Raw genomic sequence first — 21,351 nt, 5'->3', positions numbered from 1 at the left:
AATGACATCAGTATGCGTTGGAGTCACTGCTTATTCACTGTGATACAGTGGCAAGGTACAATTCATGAACACTCCTTTCATCATAATTTCCTAATACTCTTAAACCCTGTTTTTTCATTCAATTATCCTGCTTTGTTCTCACCTCTTAGATCCCTGTTGAAGTCATGCATCCTGCGCACCTCCATCTCCAGCTTATTTCTCATGGTCTTCTCGAGAGCTTCCCTCTTTGAGGATGATTTGGCCAGGTTCTCATAGGCTTCAGACACCATCTGGATCTCAGTCTCAAGCTGCAGAGTTAAGAGAGATCATTACAAAAATATAAATGTATATGTGTTTGGAACTCAAACTAATTCAAACCAAAATGATGCTGGTCTCATGCCCGAGCTGGTGCTGGGCCATCTGGGAGCTTATCGTGGCGGTGTTTCCCAACCCTGTTCCTGGAGGCACACCAACACTACACAGTTTCGAACTCTTCCTAATTAAACACACCTGATTCAACTCATTAGCTCATTAGCAGAGACTCCAAAACCAGAAATAGATGGGTCAGATACGACCAACATTGGTGTGCCTCCAGGAACAAGACTGGGAAACAGTGGCCTATTGTGAACTGGCCCGAGTTTCCAGTGACTTGAGAACTACAAAATTACCTTTTGCAGTTTTGACACCTTCTCCCCACACACTTCCAGCTCTTGCTTAAGCAAGCGGTTCTCTTCGGACATCATGTCCACCATCTGTTGGGCACGGGCCAGCATGGCGTAAGGATCCCCCTGCATGGAGTGTGGATGTGGGTAGTGTTGTCCTGGATTCTGTTGCTGCTGCTGAGGGCCCTGTTGGTGGTACTGGTGCTGGTGCATGTGGAGGCCCCTGGGAGCTGACCCATAAGGATCATGAGGAAATGCGTGGCTCCGCTGATGGGGAGGGTGACCTGGGCCATATGGATCACCTTGGTGGGAACCATGCCCCTGTGGGCTACGAGCACCAGTGGGGAACTGGGGCTCTCCCTGGTGACCCATAGGTGGAGGAGGATGGGAAGAGGCCAAGATGCTGCTGAGAGTGGAAGACTGGGCACGGGAAAGAGAGCCCCCTGACGTAACAGAAGATGAAGGGCTGTGGTGATGGACAGACCTTTGAGAGTGACTTGAACTCTCCTTATTTGACCTAATGAGGGCAGAGTAATGAATAATATTCACATTTTGATTGATTACAAAAGTCTAAACATATAAAAAATACATTTGTAGTTGACCTACAAATTAATTAAGCTGATTACACTAGCATAACCAACGGCTTCTTGTAAGAGATTAAATCACAGTTGGGAAAACAATGACTTGTCCAAAGTGGAAACTATGCAATGCATTCCAACCGTTCATAAAAATATTTTTTCACAGGTCAACATTCCTGGTTCTCTGAAACATAATGAAGCAACTGTCATGTTGTGACATGTTGTAGATGATTATTAGAATTTGATTTGCATTCTTTTGCTATATGCCACACACTGGCTCTGAGGTGAATGAATTCAGGGAAACAGGCAAAACTGGCTTTTCCCATAACTGGTTTCCTGACAACATGTCCCAGCATCTAAGGGAAGGGCTGTTTTTGAAAACTCATCATTTGGAATTTTTCAACTGAAGAGTCAAGAATTTGTGTTTCAAGGTGTATCCTACAAAAATACCCAAACTTAGCCCTTTCTGGAGTCTTTAAGGTACACTCACCGGAAAGAGCCGTATTCAGGTGGTGGCTGGTACCGGACATGAGGAATGTCAGCCCTGGATGGCTGACTTGTGCCACGGTGGTCTGGGTAGAAGTGTCCAGGCTCCTGGTGCTGAGGCTGATGGTGCTGCTGCTGTTTGGGTGGAGAGGGCATTCCTTTAAAAGGATAGTCTGGTGGTGGGCCTCTGTGTGGGGGCCCAGTGGGTTTATAGTAGTCTCCAGGAAGTCCAGGTGGAGGCAGCTGGGGGGAAAGTGGTGAACTAGTAACAGGCGCATGGGCCTTGACCCCACTGGTGGCCAGCGAGAGCTGCATCAGTCTTTCACTGAGCGAACGTACATGGCCTTGTTTAAGATCCTTTAGCCCGTCGTCTTGGTGCACTTTGCCTCCGTTCACTCTTTGCAACGTGGGCCTGCCCTCCGGGGGTCGCACTTTAGGGTTGCTGACACCGGTCACATAAAATGCAGCACCTACTGACTGGGGCATCTGTGGTTGAGGCTGCTGGGGCTGATGGCCACGGAAATACTGCGACTGCACCTTGGCTTGGTCATAGGTGGGCAAGTCTTCGGGATTCTGCCCTTGTCCGCTAACGCAGCTTCCGCCACCTGACCCCGTGCCTCCACTGCCACCGCCTCCTCCTCCGGTGCGTGCGCTAAGCTTCTCCATGCCGCTGTCGGCCTGCAGCTCCTGGCCCTGAGGCTCCTGCCTCGCAATGTGAGGGACCATCGAGTGCTCGTCCCCTGGGCTGCCAGGGCCCGGGTATCCACTTACTGGACCTTGTTGCTGTTGTTGCTGCTGCTGTTGTTGTTGTTGCTGCAGGGCAAGATAATTTCGACCCTCGCCATAGCGCATTTGCTCCTGTAAGAGCCGTTGCAGAACCGTATGCCCGCTACCGCTACTGCTGCTAGCCGATGTGTCCTCGGAAACTGAGGTTGCAGCCCTCATTTCCAGCTCCCGTGACCTGCCTACCTCATGGAAGGAGGAGCTTCGGGCACGGTCCACACTCCCTGTGCAAAACACCAATAAACGATAAGTGATAAGTTCAACCACTAACTTTTAGCCTAGGCTGAACCATTATGAAGAAGTTATAATCAAGCTGAAAATGAATTAAACAGACTGAAGGAGACTGACGAATCCTCTGCATGTTTTTAGAGAAATGCCTGAAATCTCAGACCCCAGCTGTCCCAAACTCTTCACACATTGACATCTGGGCACCATACTCATGGAGGTTAATTTATGACACCAGTTCTCACTTTAAATGTGACAAAGGTAAAATTTGAATGATCTTTAACCATTACTAATCAGTATTAAAATGTAAATCATGGATTAAAATTTCTGCATTGTAAAGAACAGGGGCCCAGGGTCAAGGTGTTAAAGTCCACCCATGTTACACATCATGTTACCAGTACCATACATATACATATATACACCACATCTCTGTATAACTGCTCCATTTCTTGAACATGCATTGCGGTCATCTGATTATCCAAAGCTTACATGTCTTAGTTCAAAGCTTAAACCCCAATATCCCTACTGTAGGCTTGAGCTGTAGACACTTAGAAACCACACAGAGCAATTTAAAACAACAGTGAGCTGTTAAAGCATACAAAGCCATTAGGTGGAAACCATTCCGTGACATTAGTGCCAATGTGTAGTACCTCTATATTACTACTTTAAAGTAAAAAGCTACCGTTATACATTCTGTTTCTCTAAATGGTGTTAATCTGGAATGGTTGCCACTACTGGCCTTGAACAGAGTTTGTAGTTTAGTGGTTATTATACCATCTAAAAAGTAATGAAGGGGAACTTATTACGTCTATTGCTTTCTGATATTCCTCGCATTCTCAAGGAGGATGAGGCTTTTTTCCGAAACATCTGTGGTGAATAAATAAATAAACGTAAAGTGAGTCAGAAACAGAGCCATCACTGTACAACTGCTTTCCAACTTGGAAAGCCAGAGAAAGTGGAGATAGAGAGAGTGAAAGAAGAAAAATACAGTTCATGGTGGCCCGCCCCTCAACCCCCCATACTTAAACTTCACTTCCTGTCATTCTCCAATCTTTCGCTCACTGAGACCTCCTCAGAGCCAAAGACAGAGATGGCCACAAACAAAAGCAGGATGAGAATGTGAAATGCCGAGGTCACACAAACTCAGTTTTACTGTAGATGGAGACGTAGCACTTCATGTAATGAAAAATGGAGAACCAAAAAGATATTTGTCATCAGCTTTATTTCACATGTGTTCACACGTATCAGTTTTTACTGCGACCTTCATCCAGTGTAATTACAGAAAATTTGCCGGACGAATCTTAGGCTCTAGAAGTACTTCAATTACTTTAAGTATAACACAGGACTTAAGTGATTAAATTATATCCAAACAGGTTCTACATTTTGGAAGTTGGAATCACAGGGTAGGACAGAGCCGAGCCAAACTGGACTAACCTATAACTTCTAGCACTTCTTTTTGTCCCATTGATGTCCACCCCACCCATCCAGGCTCTGGTGTTCTCCAATCCCTGTATAATCTTTTGTCCTCATTACTCCACTGTATAATCAACCAGGTCACCTACCTGTGTGGCTGCTGTAGATGCTGTCGTGTGTCACTACTGGCTGCTCATGGTGCTGACAATCGCTAGGGTCACTGGATTGAAGAAGCTCCTCAAGTTGCTCCAAAACACACAGCCGGTCCGCGAGGTCCCGAACGCCAAGCCACTCTAGAACAGGAAGGCACTCTGGCGAGTTAGAACAATGGGGGTGGGGTCCAAAGACAACCAGAGGGGCTTTTTTTGGATTGTATAGAGAAATATATTTCATGTGAAAGATAGGGGACATGAGCTATGTTTGTTTCCTGATTGAGACTGAAGTAAAAAAGAAATGCCCTTGTTTTTTTTCTACCTCCCAACTTCACAGGCATTAGGGACCACACTGCAGCTGTGTAGCTAGGTGACAGAAAAATACAATGTTCAGCTACTGGACTGAGACCAAATGAGAAATTTTGACACAGATAAAATAGTTTAAGGAAATGGCATGGGGCAGTTTAATTCAAACTGTGTGTAAGGATGCGCACAATTTTGAGAGACTGGCTAAAAGCTACAAAATGCCAAGCAAACACTGTAACTTTGAATGTAGTGTGTGAAATTTTGACGCTTTAGGTAAGATAAGCTCCAAAACTGATATCTGACAGGTTGACTTTAACACATTTCACCAAAACCAAACAAATTATATGTGACCCTGGACCAAAACAACAGTCATAAGTCACACGGGTATATTTGTAGCAAAAACCAAAATTATTTTGTTTTATGCCAAAAATCATTAGGATATTAAGTAAAGATGTATGATATTAAGTAAAGATATTTTGTAAATTTCCTACTGTAAATATATCAAAACTTAATTTTTGATTAGTAATATGCATTGCTAAGACTTTCATTTGGACAACTTTACAGGTGATTTAGATATATATCTATGTATATCAGCCAAATATTGTCATATCTTAACAAACCATACATCAATGGAAATCTTATTTATTCAGGTTGCATATGATGTACAAATCTTATTTTTTTAAAAATGACCCTTATGACTGGTTTTGTGGTCCATGGTCACATATTGAATCTAAATCCTCTTTTTAAGGCTAGTAAGATTTATTTGTACTGTGACATATTAATTGAAAATAAACCTAATTTTCCACCAAGTTCTCATTACTGTAATACAGGATGTTTACTTTTAAGTTTCTGTTGCTCAATCTGGTTACTTATTATTTACTTGGCGTCAGTGTTTGAATTTCCCATCTATCACTTTGTAGTAAAATCTGATTATTTATTTAGAACATGTACTGATATACACCTTGACAAGTTCTGTGTGTTTCGCTCATGTTTGTCTGTTTACAAAATCCTAGAAACACCAACACAACACATTTTTAAAAGACAACTCACTACATGAGCTCTTGAATCACTTGCATACAAAACGTCACATTGCTATGAAACAGGCTGAATCATACAATAAACCAGACCCCTCTCTAATACGCCCCTAACCTCGGCAAAAACAGAAATAGACTACAGATGCCTCCTCCCCTCACACCCCTGCTGACGCTTGAACTTCAAGTTCCTTGACTGTTTCAGATAAACAGTTTATTCCACGGCCAGAGTGCCCAGAAGTGAATTCGGGGAATCTGACATGCCTAAAAGTCCACAGATAGGTCTCCTAATGAATGTTTCCAAAGTCTCTGACCTCGGAGTCTTGCCATGGCTGTGTCAGTGACACTATGTGCTTACAGTTTAAGTCCAGACCAAGGTATGAAGCATGTCAAACATGATTCTACAAAACTGGAGAATGTTTATCTATCCTCTTAACTTCATGAACACATTCCTTTTTAATGTACTATCTACAATGTCTATACAACAGATGCCTCTTTAGTCTAGACTGATGTTGACTTTGAATTCAACATCAGTCAAATAAGCTCAAACATTATCATACTAGGTGACTTTGAAGCACTCTGCATCCCTTTTATAGTACAATCGTGACAAAAAAAAATTAAGTTATTGAAAAGCTGAAAAACACATCCAACACAAATTCTACTCACAAATTTCCACCAAAGACGTGTTGGGTGAGAAAACTCCTGTGAACTCTCCTAACCGTTGACCATTTGTCTTGAGCCGTACTCCTTTGTTCACACGCTTAACGATACTGCTGCAGTAAGCTCGTACGCTGAACTTGCTAATGCATTCCATCAGGTGTGGCTGTAAGGATAGGTGAGCTGGATCACTGCCAGTTATCTACACACCTTCAAACCTGCCTGCTGCTGTTAACACTATAACTTACATCAAAATGAGTAGAGCTAATTATCAGAGACTGGGTGTGCGATACATATCTGAAATCTGACTAATATAACAGTTGGGAAAAAAAAAAAAAAAAAAAAAAAAAGTAATTGTGGTTTATACAAATTATTTCGCTATATTGCTTGCCCGAAACCTCAAGTGTCCAACTTTATTTAATCCAGATTAAATATCTAAATTTCACTACATTTTCCAAAGCAACTTACATTTAAGATTTAGTATTAGTACACGCATTCCTGGAAATCGAACCTATAACCTTGGTGTTGCAAGCACCATCCTTTACTATTTAAGATACAGGAATATAAAGAAAGCCAAATTATTCAGTTTAGGAAACAAAACGTCATCACAAAGTTGTATTTTTCTTACACAGAATAAATGTGACCCTGGACCACAAAACCAGTCATAAGTAGCACAGGTATAATTGTAGCAATGGACAAAAATACACTGTATGGGTCAAATTTTTCTTTTACGCCAAAAATCATTATGATATTAAGTAAAGATCATGTTCCATGAAGATATTTTGTAAATTTCCTACCGTAAGTATATCAAAACTTAATGTTTGATTAGTAATTTGCATTGCTATGAACTTCATTTGGACAACTTTAAAGGCAATTTTCTCAATATTTAAATTTTTTGCACCCTCAGATTCCAGATTTTCTTAGTTGTATCTCAGCCAAATCCGAACAAACCACACATCAATGAAAAGCTTATTTAAAACAAAGCTTATTCATTCAACTTAATGTGTAAATCTCAATTTCAAAAAATTGACCCTTATGACTGTTTTTGTGGTCCAGGGTGACAAATGAGTCTTTGTACATGAAAATATATAGCTGTCCTTATATTTTAGGTTGGGGGATCATCACATCAGGGGGCGTTTCTCCAACCGGTCTAATCAGTTGTTGGAGGACTAGCTGATCATCGTGAGCCATAAATAAACCTAACATGTTGTCAACAGACAATTCCCTGAACCTCAGGCCAAACTGAGCAAAGAATCCACCTGCTAAGAAAAGTTGAGTAATGCAGAAACAGGTGGCAAACCGCAAGCCCTCTGATAAGAAACTAAAACACCTGGCTTGCCCTGACACAGAGAGCAGTTATTCCTTCCTCATATTTCTAACCGCTGCTGTCTGTGTCTCTTTCAAGCGCAACGGAGCCAAGAGCAACACGGGTTCTGGGCAACAATGCAATTAATTAGTTAAAAAAAGTAAATGACCCATGGCAGTATTTAATACACTTGTAAGCCTTATACAATTATCCATACTGGTGTGCAATAACTTGCTGATTAACATTCTCACTTTCTTGACAATAAGTTATTCGGTTATATACTAAGAAAAATCATCACCACATAGTATAAAGCCATTTCAAAATGTCAGATTTTAAATCGCAGCGATAGTTGTGTTGTGAAAGATCAGATTATTCAAGATGGATGTACTCCACTAACTGTAACCTGGTTTCTGATCGTCCAGAACATTCTGAATGGACGCTGACATTGTCTAAATATTTACGTTTCATGCACAAGTTTCCCAGGGCCCCCATGCAGACAGTGTTTACTTGGGTAATACATCAGGAATGTGGCCCAGGGTAGGTTTGAGTACGGGCCCGATGCTGGCACTCTATCAAACAGCCTCTGACAGTACAGTCCATTCCTGCCCTCATTATGCTGAGACACTCCAGGTTCTCAGTACAGCGCTGACAGATGTTCAAGTTAATATCTCATCCCGAATGATGTTAATGCTTAACTTGTTCAAATGTTTTGGAATTTAAAACAAAATAACGTTTCTTAACCACTACTTTAGGACATGCTTGCTAAACTTCAAAACTACTTCCACAAATACCAAGTAGTTTGCTGTACAGGGTGACTAACACCATCACATCTAGTCTTTCAACACACGTCTCCATTTACACTTTTAGGACTTTTTAGTCATATGACCAGAAGCTGACACAATAGAATTAATCACCAAACGAATTTGTTATGAACGTATATGTACTGGTGTTGTGGTATGATTAGCTAACGGAACAGTAAACAGCTTACAACGACAAATCCGTAAAAAAAAGTCCATTAAAAAGTCTAAAACATGAGTTTTAAACATATTCTAAAACTATGTCGTAGAATATGAGAATATGAGTTTTAGAATAACTAGCTTAAAACATAGTCTTTGCATTCAAATTTAACACAGATTGCTCATATTTTTTTAGAATTCTTGTAAAAAGTTTATATATATATAAACTTTTTGGATATATATATATATATATATATATATATATATATATATATATATATATATATATATATATATATATATCCATGGGGTCTGCAAAGGTTCCTCTTTATGATACAATTTCCCGTTTTATGTTTTGGTTTAGGTTTTTGAATGTTGGTCGCACCACCTGACTTCCTTTTGGCAGCAAAACATTTTCCAAATGTTAATAAAGCAATTAAGAGGTTGTGTTAAAATATTTTTATAACAAATAATAGATTATTATTCCAAATTACTTTCCAAATTTTTTATTTAAAAAATAGGATTTAAATACTTTTTGACAAACCTTGTCTTGTCTTGCTCCTGAACTGGAATTTTGGTTGAAAAGTTAGGGTATTTAAAAACTAATCATATTTTCCCTCAAGTTCAAAAATCATTTCCAAATCATCAACTCATATGGAGAAAACCTGGTCTTTGAAATGTTTTCATGCAAAGAAGATTTTCACCCTTTACAAAAAATGAAAAAAGAAAGACAATTTTGAACTTGGATGACAACATGAGATGGGAGTTTTTTAACTAGAAATATGCTGAAATAACTGAAAATAGAAATATGCTATTGTTGAAACGGTACCATCCAAGTCACTGGAGAAAAACTATGTTTTCCTCAAAAAACATTTTCTTTAAGACTGAAGAAAGAAAGACATGAACTTGGATGTCAAGGGGGTGAGTCTCCTTTAACTAGAAATATGCTGAAATATGAAAATAGAAATATGCTATTGTTGAAACGGTATATCCAAGTCACTGTATGTATAAATTGCGTTTTGAACATTTTTTAAAATAAAATCATAGATGTGGACACTAAATAAGCATGTCTTTAAACCATTCATGCATGTTACTATAGGCAAGAACTTTACCCGCTGGTACCACTCAGAGAACTGTGACAAGCAAGCAAGATTTTCCATTGCATTTTCTTGTCTTACTTCCCGACCTCTGATGAATATTGCCGCTGGCAACAACGGTAAACCGTCTTATGCTGACGAGTGGTAGGGCAGCATTCCACAAGGGCTAGAGTTTCACCAGGACAACCTCCTGACATCAAAACATAAAAGTGGGAAAGATCAGGAAGGTGACCTTAGAAAACGTCTGTTAGGGCAGAGCGAGCAGCCTTCTGATAGTTAAAAAAATGCCACCCCCAACATTCACAGGCACTGTTTACATAACAGGGGAGCATTAGTGGAACGTTTCCAAGTGTTTAATGAACTCCAGAGAGCTCGTCCATGTTATGAGTTCTTTTATGCTTTATGTAGGACATGATAACGCTGACAATATTGTTATGGGTTAAAGAGGAGCTAATACGGATTAAAGTTTATGTGTGTTTAAAGAGATGAAGAGATTGAGATGATGATCATGATGAGGCCACAAAAAACATAAATGCAGAAGGTAAAAAGTTTATATGAGGAATTGAGATGACTATGCATGAGATGAATCTAAGACTGCTGTGTTTTTTTATGAACTGTTAACAAACTAGGGCTGCTAGCTGGTGTGCTACTTGAACCAATAGTCAAATAACTGGCAATAATGTATTATTATTTAAAGCTACCAAGTTTTGATTTAAGCCAGTTATGGCCCATGAATTTGTTACATGCTAGTCAGTTGCATTGGTATTTAGGGGGCAGGACAATCTCATTCCAGTAGTGTAGATGCCTCAAGCTAAAAGACATTGACTAAAACCTTTCATTTTGATTTCATGGGTTGTTAAGGAACAAAAAGAGATGCACCCCAAACCATAACGAACTATTATTACAAACAAATTTGATTAATCTTTCAGCATGCTTCCACCGAGTGCAAGAGACAGTGACAAAGGAACAGTCCGAGAACAAAGACACATGCATACAGAGAGATTAAGGCAGAAGGGGGAATTGAGAAACACATGGCAGGAACTGAGCAGGAAACGCAACATTCCATTCTGGAAAGGTCTGGCGCTGCAACCGTGGAGAAAGCGTAAAGCTCAGCCTCCCCCTGTGTCCATTACTCCCAGCTCTGAGAGATTCTCACACTGCAGGACTGGAAAAGAAGTAGGCCAAGAAACTCTGACACATCTGCTCCTTCTCTCTACCTCGGTTTCCATGTTCGTCGCACTATGTCTTCGACGCATTAATTCACCTCCTCCCTCGATTGTTCTGCTTTCTTGGAATTCAACCGTGATTCATTTCAAGGGATTACGTTCTTTTAAACATGTGAGGGGCCTGATGGGAAGTCAGCGCTGAGAGAAACCAGAGGACAGCACTTGGGGCTACAACACTTGAGAGCACAGTGGTTTCAGGATTTGACTGTTTTAGGACAGACTACACTTCCAAAATGCCACACTTGGACACAATGGACACAAAAATGTCCAGGTTAAGAACAAGCAAGAAATTAATCATTACATTAATAAATAATTTTGCAAGAAAATGACGTCTATTTTAGGACCAGAATTTACATATAATTTATTGATAATATCAGTATTTTAACATTATTTTGTAAATTTAATTTATAAATTAAAATTGGCATTTATGTCATTAATGTCAATTCAGTAATTGTCATTAAAATAATGACACAATGCCATGATATAAATTAATTGCTGCCCATTAATATTGCTGGCATGTTTAGTAGGGCCCTACAAAAACTGTTTTATTTTTTCCCAATTTTTTTTTTTCTTTTACATTTTTCTGGATGCTGTTTTCCCCCTCATTAAATTCTCCAAAACTCTGTTTTAATGGTTATATTGAAATAACAGAACTTATTAAATTTAACAGCAATTTATTAAAAGTTTAACAAAAATTATATTTTTAAAGCCCTATAAAATATGTTTTATTTATTTGTTTTGTTTCTCAAATTCAGTTTTATATTTAACAAATTATTCTTTTTTTATTAATTTCTTGGTTTCATTAAATTTTAATAATCAAAATCTCTAATTAACTGATTTTATATTTTAAAAAAAGTATTATTATGTTCTTTTTTTTTCTTTTTTTAGAGATACAGTGTTTTCTGGTGGTGGTCTAGCTATAGTTTGTCTTGTAAATAATTTTTCTGGTAAATATTCCTTGAAAAATAATGTTTTAAAAATAATTTTATTAGCAATAGTAATATACTTCTGTCAACTTTTATTTTGACAGGCTGTTGTGAAGTCCTTTAAGTTTCTGTCAGTTTAATGGTATGATGATAGTTTTTCTCAAAAGAAATGGTAAAATGTGCATGAAATCACTCTAAGAGCTGTTCTAGAAATTATATTTGTGTTAATGTACTCAATTATTGAGGCAACAGAGGCTGAAAACCCGGTGTCTGCACTGTTCATTCAAAAACAGACACGCAGAACATGCAGGATTCATATTTAAATAGTACCATTTAAATAGTATTTTTGGGGCTTTTGGGGACACTAGTCTACATCACGATCTGATTTACATGTACTGACCTATTTTTGATTTATTCATCCAAAATTTGGCAAATTTCATGACATTCCACATTATACAGTTAATTCCATTTTTCTTTACTGGATTCCACCTGCATTTTCCGCATCGCGGAAATCATAGGGCCCTAGATTAGTGAGATTTACCGACATATCAAAATAGTATTAGCATAGGATTATTCTCCAAAACCAACAATGTAACATGGTACCACAATAGCATGTTACGTAAAAGTAAAAGTAATTATACTCTACATTAACTTCCACACAAAGGTATATTATTGATGTTTCATTCATCATCAGAGATAAGCCTTTAATGAAAACTGAGCTTTTAAAAGGGTTAAGGAAATACTGTTATCCTAAAGGTCACTTTTTTATCTTTAGTCAACTATAAAAGAAAAAGAAGGCGCTGCAATAGAGGCCCTGCAAACCTGTGTGCCATTATGGCAGAAAAATCCAACATGAGTCACAGAATAACTCCCTCTATTTCTTCTCTTCCTCCATACTCCAACTGCAACAAGGTCTCTATAATGTGGTTTTTCCCCCCACAAGTCCCTGATACAGGCCCAAGTATTTGGAAACACAGCGCTGCTCCCCTCGACTCCAGCTCAACCCCCACCCACTCTTCCATCCAAAGCCTTAATGAAAAGCATGTGCTAGAGATGCTTCATCTTTGCCACTGAAGCTCTGCACCAGTTTCCTTCCCTCCCCTCAGTAGGGGGAAAAAAAGACATATTCACCCCCATTCCCATTTTGCCAGAGGAAAAAAAATAAGATCTATAAAATCTGAAATTTACGACCAAAGTGACAATTAACAGAGTTTCGGTCATGTACGACAGATGTGGGGGTTGCAAGCAGCAAGATCTCGGTCAAACATATCTGATGTCTGTATAGTTTTAATATCATTGTAATGTCTTTGTTGATAAACAAGAAGGTTCAAAATGTATCTTAAGATAACAGCAGCAATAAAGGGACAAATTTAATTTGACTTTTACATTTTAAACTGGTAAATCACACCAATATTAAATATTTAAAATGCAAAATGCAATTTAAAATGACATGGTGTCATGGAAGACACATTACACATTATTTGTATATATGTATATGTATATGTACACACATACACACCCATATAATGTCATATTTATACCATGAAAAATATAATATTTATAATATAATATAATATAATTTAATATAATATAATATAATATGTATAATATTTATACACCTGATTATACTGTTTTAGCAAGGTAAGTCTTCAATCAACCAGATGGCAAAAACTCTCATTTCTGGTTTCGGTTCGACAGAGATCAAAACAGAAAGCGCTATATACCTTATTTGACCATCTGGAGGCGAATCATTGTCTGGCTTATGGTAGCTTCCTCCTGTTCCTGAAATTTTAAATGACACATCCGGCTTAGGCAATTAATGGCCAAAATATGAGTGAATGGTGAGACAATGTACCTCGCCCATGTGACTGTGTCTGAAAATCAGTGACACATTCCACCACAGGGGTGTCTGACTTCACTGCCCTGAGGTAAGCAGGTACACATCATGCTGGGGCATTGGGTTACACAAAACACTGCTAATGATAAAACTTTCAAAGTTAGCACTAGGGGCGAAACTATTTAATAATCCATTAATTTTTTTATTAGCCTATTATTTGCTGATTAATCCAAGGAGCCACTGGCTGAGTTGAGTTTGATTTTAGGTTATACATTTATTTATTTATTTTTTGGACATTTATAAGGCTAATTTAAAATGTAAACATTCCTTAGAAAGTAGTGCTGTCAAAATTAGTGCGTTAACACAGACCATTAATTTTTCAGTTTAACAGCATTATAAAATATTTAACGCAGGGGTAGAGCTAGGGTAAGCCACCCCACTCACAACTGCTGCCTGTGTCTCTTTTTTCTTGACAAGAATTGCGTTTATTTAGATCCGTGTCATGTTTATCTGCGGCAGCTCTTAAAGTAATAGCAGCCAAATAAGCTAATAACCCAGCTGCTGTGATGTCTGTTAATCAAAGAACAAAAAAAAAAAAAAAAAAAAAAAGAGGAAATCAGTAACTTGTGTAGCTTTAAGTATTCATCAACATTTGATTTAAAATTTAGCGTTTGATAATTTTATTCAGTTTCTGTATACTTTCTATTTACTGAATGGCACAGGTAAATATGACATTTATTATAATAGGTCGATATGAAGGTTGTTTTAAGTTCACTTAAAATACAAGTTGTTATTTTTAAAGTCTAATAATTGTTCAAATCGATAGCTCTCAATTACACTGTCATGTTAGTATACACAACATTACATTTAGTCAATGGATAAATATTAGGAAATAAAGAACAATTTCTTAGAGATATCACTATTATTATCAATAATACTCACCTTCAGTCAAAAGATTCCATTAAATAAATATTAAAAATATGCTGTCTTTATGTTGTTTCTACTAGAGCTGCAAAATAATTATTCGATTTATTTGTAAAATATTTATATTTTTGTATTGTTTGCATACAAATACATACAAATATTTTTTTTAAATATATACATATGTGTGTGTATTTACATATACATAATAATATACACAGTATACACATATAGTATGTAAACAAACTTTAATTTTGAATCGATTATTGATGACTAATCATTTTGCAGCTCTAGTTTCTACATTAATTTGAAGATTTAATGGGAAATGATTGCATTATGAAAGTATACATTTAAAAACTTTAATGATAGGTGGGATTAATCACAATTAGTTTAAGAAAAAATTGCGATAAATTAGTAATTGTTTTGTAACCGATTAACAGCACTAGTGGAAACCTAACTCAATCTGTCTACTTATGCTACTGTCATTTTCGGAAAAAGTCATTTTGAACCTGAATGTTTATGAACAAAGACATAATGCAAAATAGTCCGTTTGAAAAGTATTGGTTGTTAATATTAATTACATAACGTCCACCAACAAGAGGACCTTAAAATTAATGCCTTAAAGTTTCAGCACAGACCCAACTAACCAACAACAGAATTTGTTGTCAACTTTTCATTATCAGCTTCATCAACATTCCTTAGTTAGCGCCATGTCCTTTTACCCATGTCTTTTAATGGGTGTTTTTGTGTTATATGGACATAGCAGATTCCCTCAGGGGAGACGGGGGATGCAATGTTCTCAGTTGGACGCAACGTAATTGTAAAACTTAAGGACTGCAGGCTTCTTGGACTTCCAAAAAGCTCAGTGGAAAAGGCAATTGGGTGATTTGGAGGCTGAGTCAGCAAGCATAACTTTGGCCTCTCCAAAAAAAAAGAGGAGGGAGGCAGGGGGCAAAGGAAGTGAGGGATGGAAAGAGATGGAGAGAGGAGGGAAAAGCGAAAGAGAGCTGACATTCCTGCACTGTGAGTCAATGCCGCTAGGCACTTTTCTGGCAATTGTTCACTACCTTTACAACAAAAACCACTAGCTTTCCATGGCAGTTTTCGGATAACAGGAAGAGAGAGGAGACCATCCGAATGCTGAGCGTCCAGCTAATAAAGCTGTGGGCTCGCTCTGGAAGTGCGACGGACATTTCTTGGAATGTCGTCCATGGCTACCCCAGTAACCCTTTTGGAAATCTGAGTAAACAAGACCTCCCTACATTCAGAGGGAGCTCTTAAATGCAAAGCACTCAATGAAAGCATTATGAGGCAAGGCCCTGTACTCCTGCTAGCAACGGTTAAGTAGTAAAGGGCAATTAGTTTCACCTAATAAAGCCCGAGCGTTCCTCATAACTTGGCCTCTTGCTTTGATTTCCAATAACACATGACTGCATTCCTGCCCTATGTAGTGTGCATATCTGTGTCCTGCTCCCCCTCGGCCCTGGGCGGCATTCCTCAGAGGAGCGGGGTGACATCCGTCAACAGGGGGTCTAATGATCCCGTGCAGCCCAAATCATTACTTATCATAAATTACAATGGAAAAATAGCTGTTGCATCAGTTAGCATGTAGGCCTACCCTAAATATTGCTTCTGCAGGACAAACATACTTATTAATAACTTATATTTATATATTGTTAATAGTACACATAGCGTTCATGTATGTCTTAAGGCCATAAGGAGCAGGTTGACTTCTAGCAAATATGTCATCACTGCTCATGTCATTATCTTCCTATCTACAAAGTAACAGCAATGCAGCTTTCCCAACAGTATTCTCATTCACTGCAGAAGGATGCAAACCATGCAAAGTTTAGAAACTTACTAAAATACTTATGTAATGAAACGTCTTTAGGTTTTCAAAGCACGAAAGGCTTTTAAACAACAATAAGCCTCATATTTACAGTCGCATAAATTAGTTTTGGTGAAACTTTCGCAGGCTTAATAAAACTTACAACACTTGCAAGTCGAATTAAATAATGTTTTTTTACATTAATCATCTGTTAAAGTTATTTACCTTCATAAGTTTTCGCCAAGTCCCGCTTTATTTCGATCTGCCGCCGGTTTCGTGCGTCCTACGTTTTAAGTCCGTTACAAGTTGTTCTGTTTGTTCCAAAGCTTCGAATTTCGAACACGCTTCACAGATGTTTGAACCCGTCAACCCGAGGGGACTTTCCGATAATCTTTGCACTTTTCTTCACATAAAACGCGTTCCCTCTTCCCCGTGTCATTTTCTGAGCTGCTGAAATGTGTTTTCCACTAGAAGTGTGCTTTGAGGGGAAGGACTAGGACTGCCCTCCTCTTCATACGAACTGTGAAGTCGCCGCTGCAGCGAAATTACTTAGGCTACAAACTCAAGAGTTGTGAGGAGAAAAAACAGTTCCCCTTCGCAGAGAACTATGAGGGAATCAAAAGGACTTTTTTGAAGCCAGGAGAGCCCTCCTTCGGAGAGATTGTCGATTGTTCCTGTTCTTCTGTTGGCTTTAAGGAACGTCGCTCAAGCAAGAAAATGACAAAAAGCTTTTGTGTGTCTTTAAGATCAGGAGCCTGTCAAAGAGGCTTGTGTGTAGCACAGCCCACAGCAGAAGAAGATGATTAAAGAGATTTAAAATTCTTGCTTTTCTCCACGAGAAATATTTGTCTATCTCTTAAGCATTAACGGTAAAATAAAATAATGACTCATGATAACTAACTTTATCTTGGCACACTTATAGTAAACAAGCTTACCAGCAAGAGTAGACCAGGAGTTGACAACTGTACAAGCTATAGGCCCTTTATTAATATGTCCTGCATATGTGACCCAAAATAAACTTTACAAAGCCTGTAAGTTGCCAAATACATTTTAAAACACAATTCACATTTAATTTTACTGTTAAACGTTTTTAGAAACAAACTTACCCAATAATTTATATTACTACAGCTGCTGGACAGTCTGATTTTGATGAATGTAGAGTCATCATGTGGCTTTCCCTTGTACCACATTTGTTATCAGTACATTTTTACAGTAACAGATTGGCTTGAACAGCTATAGATCGGTATACACTACCAGTCAAAAGCTTCTGGATAGTAAGATTTTTTATGTTTTTTAAATAAGTCTCTTTGGCTCACCAAACCTGCATTTATTTGATCCAAAGTACAGCAAAAACATTTTGAAATATTTTTACTATTTAAAATAACTGCTTTCTATTTTATATTTGAAAATTTAATTTTTTTCTGTGATGTCAAAGCTGAATTTTTGGCATCATTACTCCAGTCTTCAGTGTCACATGATACTTCAGAAATCATTCTAATATGCTGATTTGCTGCTATAAAAAAAACATTTATTATTACTATTATGTTTAAAACTGTTGAGTAGAATTTTTTCAAGTTTCTTTGGTGAATAGAAAGTGCAGAAGAACAGCATTTATCTGAAATAGAAATATTTTGTAACATATAAATGTCTTTATCATCAATTTTGATCAATTTAAAACATCCTTGCTAAATAAAAGCGTTTCCTGAACAGTAAATCGACATATTAGAATAATTTCTGAAGGATCATGTGTCACTGAAGATTGGAGCAATGATGCGGAAAATTCTGCGTTGATCACAGGAATAAATTACATTTTAAAATACACTGACCAAAATTATAAACGCAACACTTTTGTTTTTGCCCCCATATTTCATGAGCTGAACTCAAAGATCTTTTTCTATGTACACAAAAGGCCTATTTCCCTCAAACATTGTTCACAAATCTGTCTAAATCTGTGTTAGTGAGCACTTCTCCTTTGCCGAGATAATCGATCCACCTCACAGGTGTGGGATATCAAGATGCTGATTAGACAGCATGATTATTGCACAGGTGAGCCTTAGGCTGGACACAATAAGCTGTCTCCAAAGGCGTTTCAGAGAATTTGGCAGTACATCCAACCGGCCTCACAACCGCAGACCATGTGTAACCACACCAGCCCAGGACCTCCACATCCAGCATCTTCACCTCCAAGATCATTCCATCGTTGTCTCGACCTGACTGCAGTTCAGCGTCATAACTGACTTGAATGGGAAAATGCTCACATTCAATGGCGTCTGGCACTTTGGAGATGTGTTCTCTTCACGGATGAATCCTGGTTTTCACTGTACAGGGCAGATGGCAGACAGCGTGTATGGCATTGTGTGGGTGAGCGGTTTGCTGATGTCAACATTGTGGATCGAGTGGCCTATGGTGGCGGTGGGGTTATGGTATTGGCAGGCGTATGTTATGGACAAGAACACAGGTGCATTTTATTGATGGCATTTTGAATGCACAGAGATACCGTAACAAGATCCTGAGACCTATTGTTGTGCCATTCATCCACGACCATCACCTCATGTTGCAGCATGATAATGCAAGGCCCCATGTTGCAAGGATCTGTACACAATTCCTGGAAGCTGAAAACATCCCAGTTCTTGCATGGCCAGCATACTCACCAGACACGTCACCCATTGAGCATGTTCGGGATGCTCTGGATCGGCGTATACGACAGCGTGTTCCAGTTCCTGCCAATATCCAGCAACTTCACACTGCCATTGAAGAGGAGTGGACCAACATTCCACAGGCCACAATCAACAACCTGATCAAGTCTATGCGAAGGAGATGTGTTGCACTGCGTGAGGCAAATGGTGGTCACACCAGATACTGACTGGTTTTTGGACCCAAAATACAGTTAAACTGCACATTTTAGAGTGGCCTTTTATTGTGGCCAGCCTAAGGCACACCTGTGCAATAATCATGCTGTCTAATCAGCATCTTGATATGCCACACCTGTGAGGTGGATGGATTATCTCGGCAAAGGAGAAGTGCTCACTAACACAGATTTAGACAGATTTGTGAACAATATTTGAGAGAAATAGGCCTTTTGTGTACATAGAAAAAGTCTTAGATCTTTGAGTTCAGCTCATAAAAAAATGGGGGCAAAAACAAAAGTGTTGCGTTTATAATTTTGGTCAGTGTATTTAAAAATAGAAAGCAGTCATTTTAAATAGTAAAATATTTCACAGTATTACTGCATTTGCTGTATTTTGGATAAAATAAATGCAGGCTTGGTGAGCAGAAGAGACTTCAAAAACATTAAAAATCTTACTGTCCAAAAACATTTGACTGGTAGTGTATTAATCCTACATAATTTAATAGCATACAGTAATGAGCTGTAAAATATAACAACAAAATACCATCCCTTGGTTTTGACACAACAACAGTGATTTAAAAAAAAAACATTTCTTTTCTAACATTTCTTTGTAGTAATAGAACAGCTGCAGAACAATATCCAATGGCTGCATTTGCAAAAGCTTAATGATAATGGCATGACATCAGCCAGTGCTTAAAAGATGGCTTTCTACCAAATAAACATAACACACCCTATAATGCCTCAATCCTTTTTTACCTTCTAAGATGAATGGCTCTACATTTGTTTGAAGTAATTGTAAATGTTCAATGGAAATGTTTATTTTGGGGTTTTGAATACAACAAAGGATTGTTACTAACAGGCCCAATCCTGTGCAGTAGATATATTCCTGGTACCTAACAGATTACGAACATAAAATATGAGGTTTTTTTTTTTTTGGCCAACAATTATTCATGCACACTAATTCACACATACGCAGCGACGTTGAACAAAAGTGTCAAGACAGCAAATATAAAATGGCTAAAAAAAAAAAGTAAGACAAAAAAGTCTTACCTAAAACTGAACCAGTAACTTCCAAAAGATCTAATCCAGAAACTCCATTTTCTGTGAAGACATAAATATTAATATTTTATTCTTATGAGAAGTAACAAGTAACAATATGAGAAGTTATATTGATGTGTACATAGTATATAACAGTTGTGTTTGAGCCAGAAATATAATGCTATTACAATTACTATTATAAACATTAAGGGTTGAAAACTGTAACTGAGCGCCCTCTTGTGATTGGCAACAAGACTAACAATGAAAAAAACAAAACAAAAAAAACCCTTAATAATCCAAAAAATCTACTGCGGTTTAATTTTAAAGTCTTTGTGATGTTGTAACGCCTTGGATCTTCGATGAAAATGAATCCCCTCACCCACAAAACTTTGGGCATATTGAGGAAATCCAATATGCTTTATCCATGTGGACACTTGGTCTGGACTCCAGTCCTCGATTGAAATCATGCTTGCATTTACAATCTCTCCTTCTGCATCGTTCCTTCTTTAGAAAAACACATCATACAAGCACTGAATATAACGTACAAACAATAAACATAAATATTTCGACTTCAGGCTGTTTACCAAAGTTATTGGTTGAAGAGAAGTAAGTATAAAGTCCTATGAAATCCATTTCACTGAATCAATGCACATGTACAGTAAGCTATTAATCTGATCTCCATCTTCCACTGCTGCATGTTGTAAAAAGGAGACGCTCACATAAGTCTTTACTGGCTCATTGTTCGCGTGTGCACTGTCCTGTAAAACAGATTTTTAGCAGCGGCTAAAAATAACAAAACATATCTTACCTTAATCCCAAAAACAACCCGCACTTTTCGCTCACAGCTGTTGTTAAATGACGCATACACACCTCGCCAGGTGAGGGCGGAGCTAAGATAACACCGTGCACTATGGGAAATGTAGTCTAGAGTCCACGACCCCCAACAACTTAAATTTCACGACGAGCCAAGTAAAAGAGAATAAGTAATATTTTAAGTTCATTTCGATTTGTAAATAAAGAATGTTCGGTATCCAGCGCATTCTTTAATGTGGAAGTAAGCCTATGGGTGAGACTTCCGGTACTTTAGCCAGGAAAC

General features: G+C 38.1%; 1 protein-coding gene across 6 annotated transcripts in view; it reads right to left on the bottom strand.

Annotated features, from left to right (window-relative positions):
• amot (angiomotin) overlaps nucleotides 1–21,127 on the bottom strand; it is a 33,987-nt gene extending 12,860 nt beyond the window's left edge. The window contains exons 1-7 of one of the 6 annotated variants that reach the window (XM_051092581.1): nucleotides 21,064–21,127; nucleotides 20,635–20,756; nucleotides 20,268–20,318; nucleotides 4,276–4,419; nucleotides 1,710–2,712; nucleotides 648–1,158; nucleotides 143–287 (exon numbers count right to left, since the gene is read on the bottom strand). In XM_051092581.1, the coding sequence (XP_050948538.1) occupies nucleotides 143–287; nucleotides 648–1,158; nucleotides 1,710–2,712; nucleotides 4,276–4,419; nucleotides 20,268–20,318; nucleotides 20,635–20,756; nucleotides 21,064–21,119 (2,032 nt within the window). In that variant the 5' untranslated portion in view covers nucleotides 21,120–21,127. Of the gene's footprint in view, nucleotides 1–142; nucleotides 288–647; nucleotides 1,159–1,709; nucleotides 2,713–3,519; nucleotides 3,581–4,275; nucleotides 4,438–6,281; nucleotides 6,594–16,594; nucleotides 17,096–20,267; nucleotides 20,319–20,634; nucleotides 20,760–20,839 lie in introns of those variants that run through there. The other 5 variants (XM_051092580.1, XM_051092582.1, XM_051092583.1 and 2 more) reach the window with 5 other exon arrangements.
• Between the last annotated feature and the right edge of the window lie 224 nt (nucleotides 21,128–21,351).

This window comes from Labeo rohita, chromosome 21 (genome assembly GCF_022985175.1).
Source record: "Labeo rohita strain BAU-BD-2019 chromosome 21, IGBB_LRoh.1.0, whole genome shotgun sequence".
In the NCBI taxonomy this organism is placed as follows: domain Eukaryota; kingdom Metazoa; phylum Chordata; class Actinopteri; order Cypriniformes; family Cyprinidae; genus Labeo; species Labeo rohita.
The sequence above is the reverse complement of the archived record's forward strand: the minus strand, read 5'-3'. Positions and strand labels throughout refer to the sequence as shown.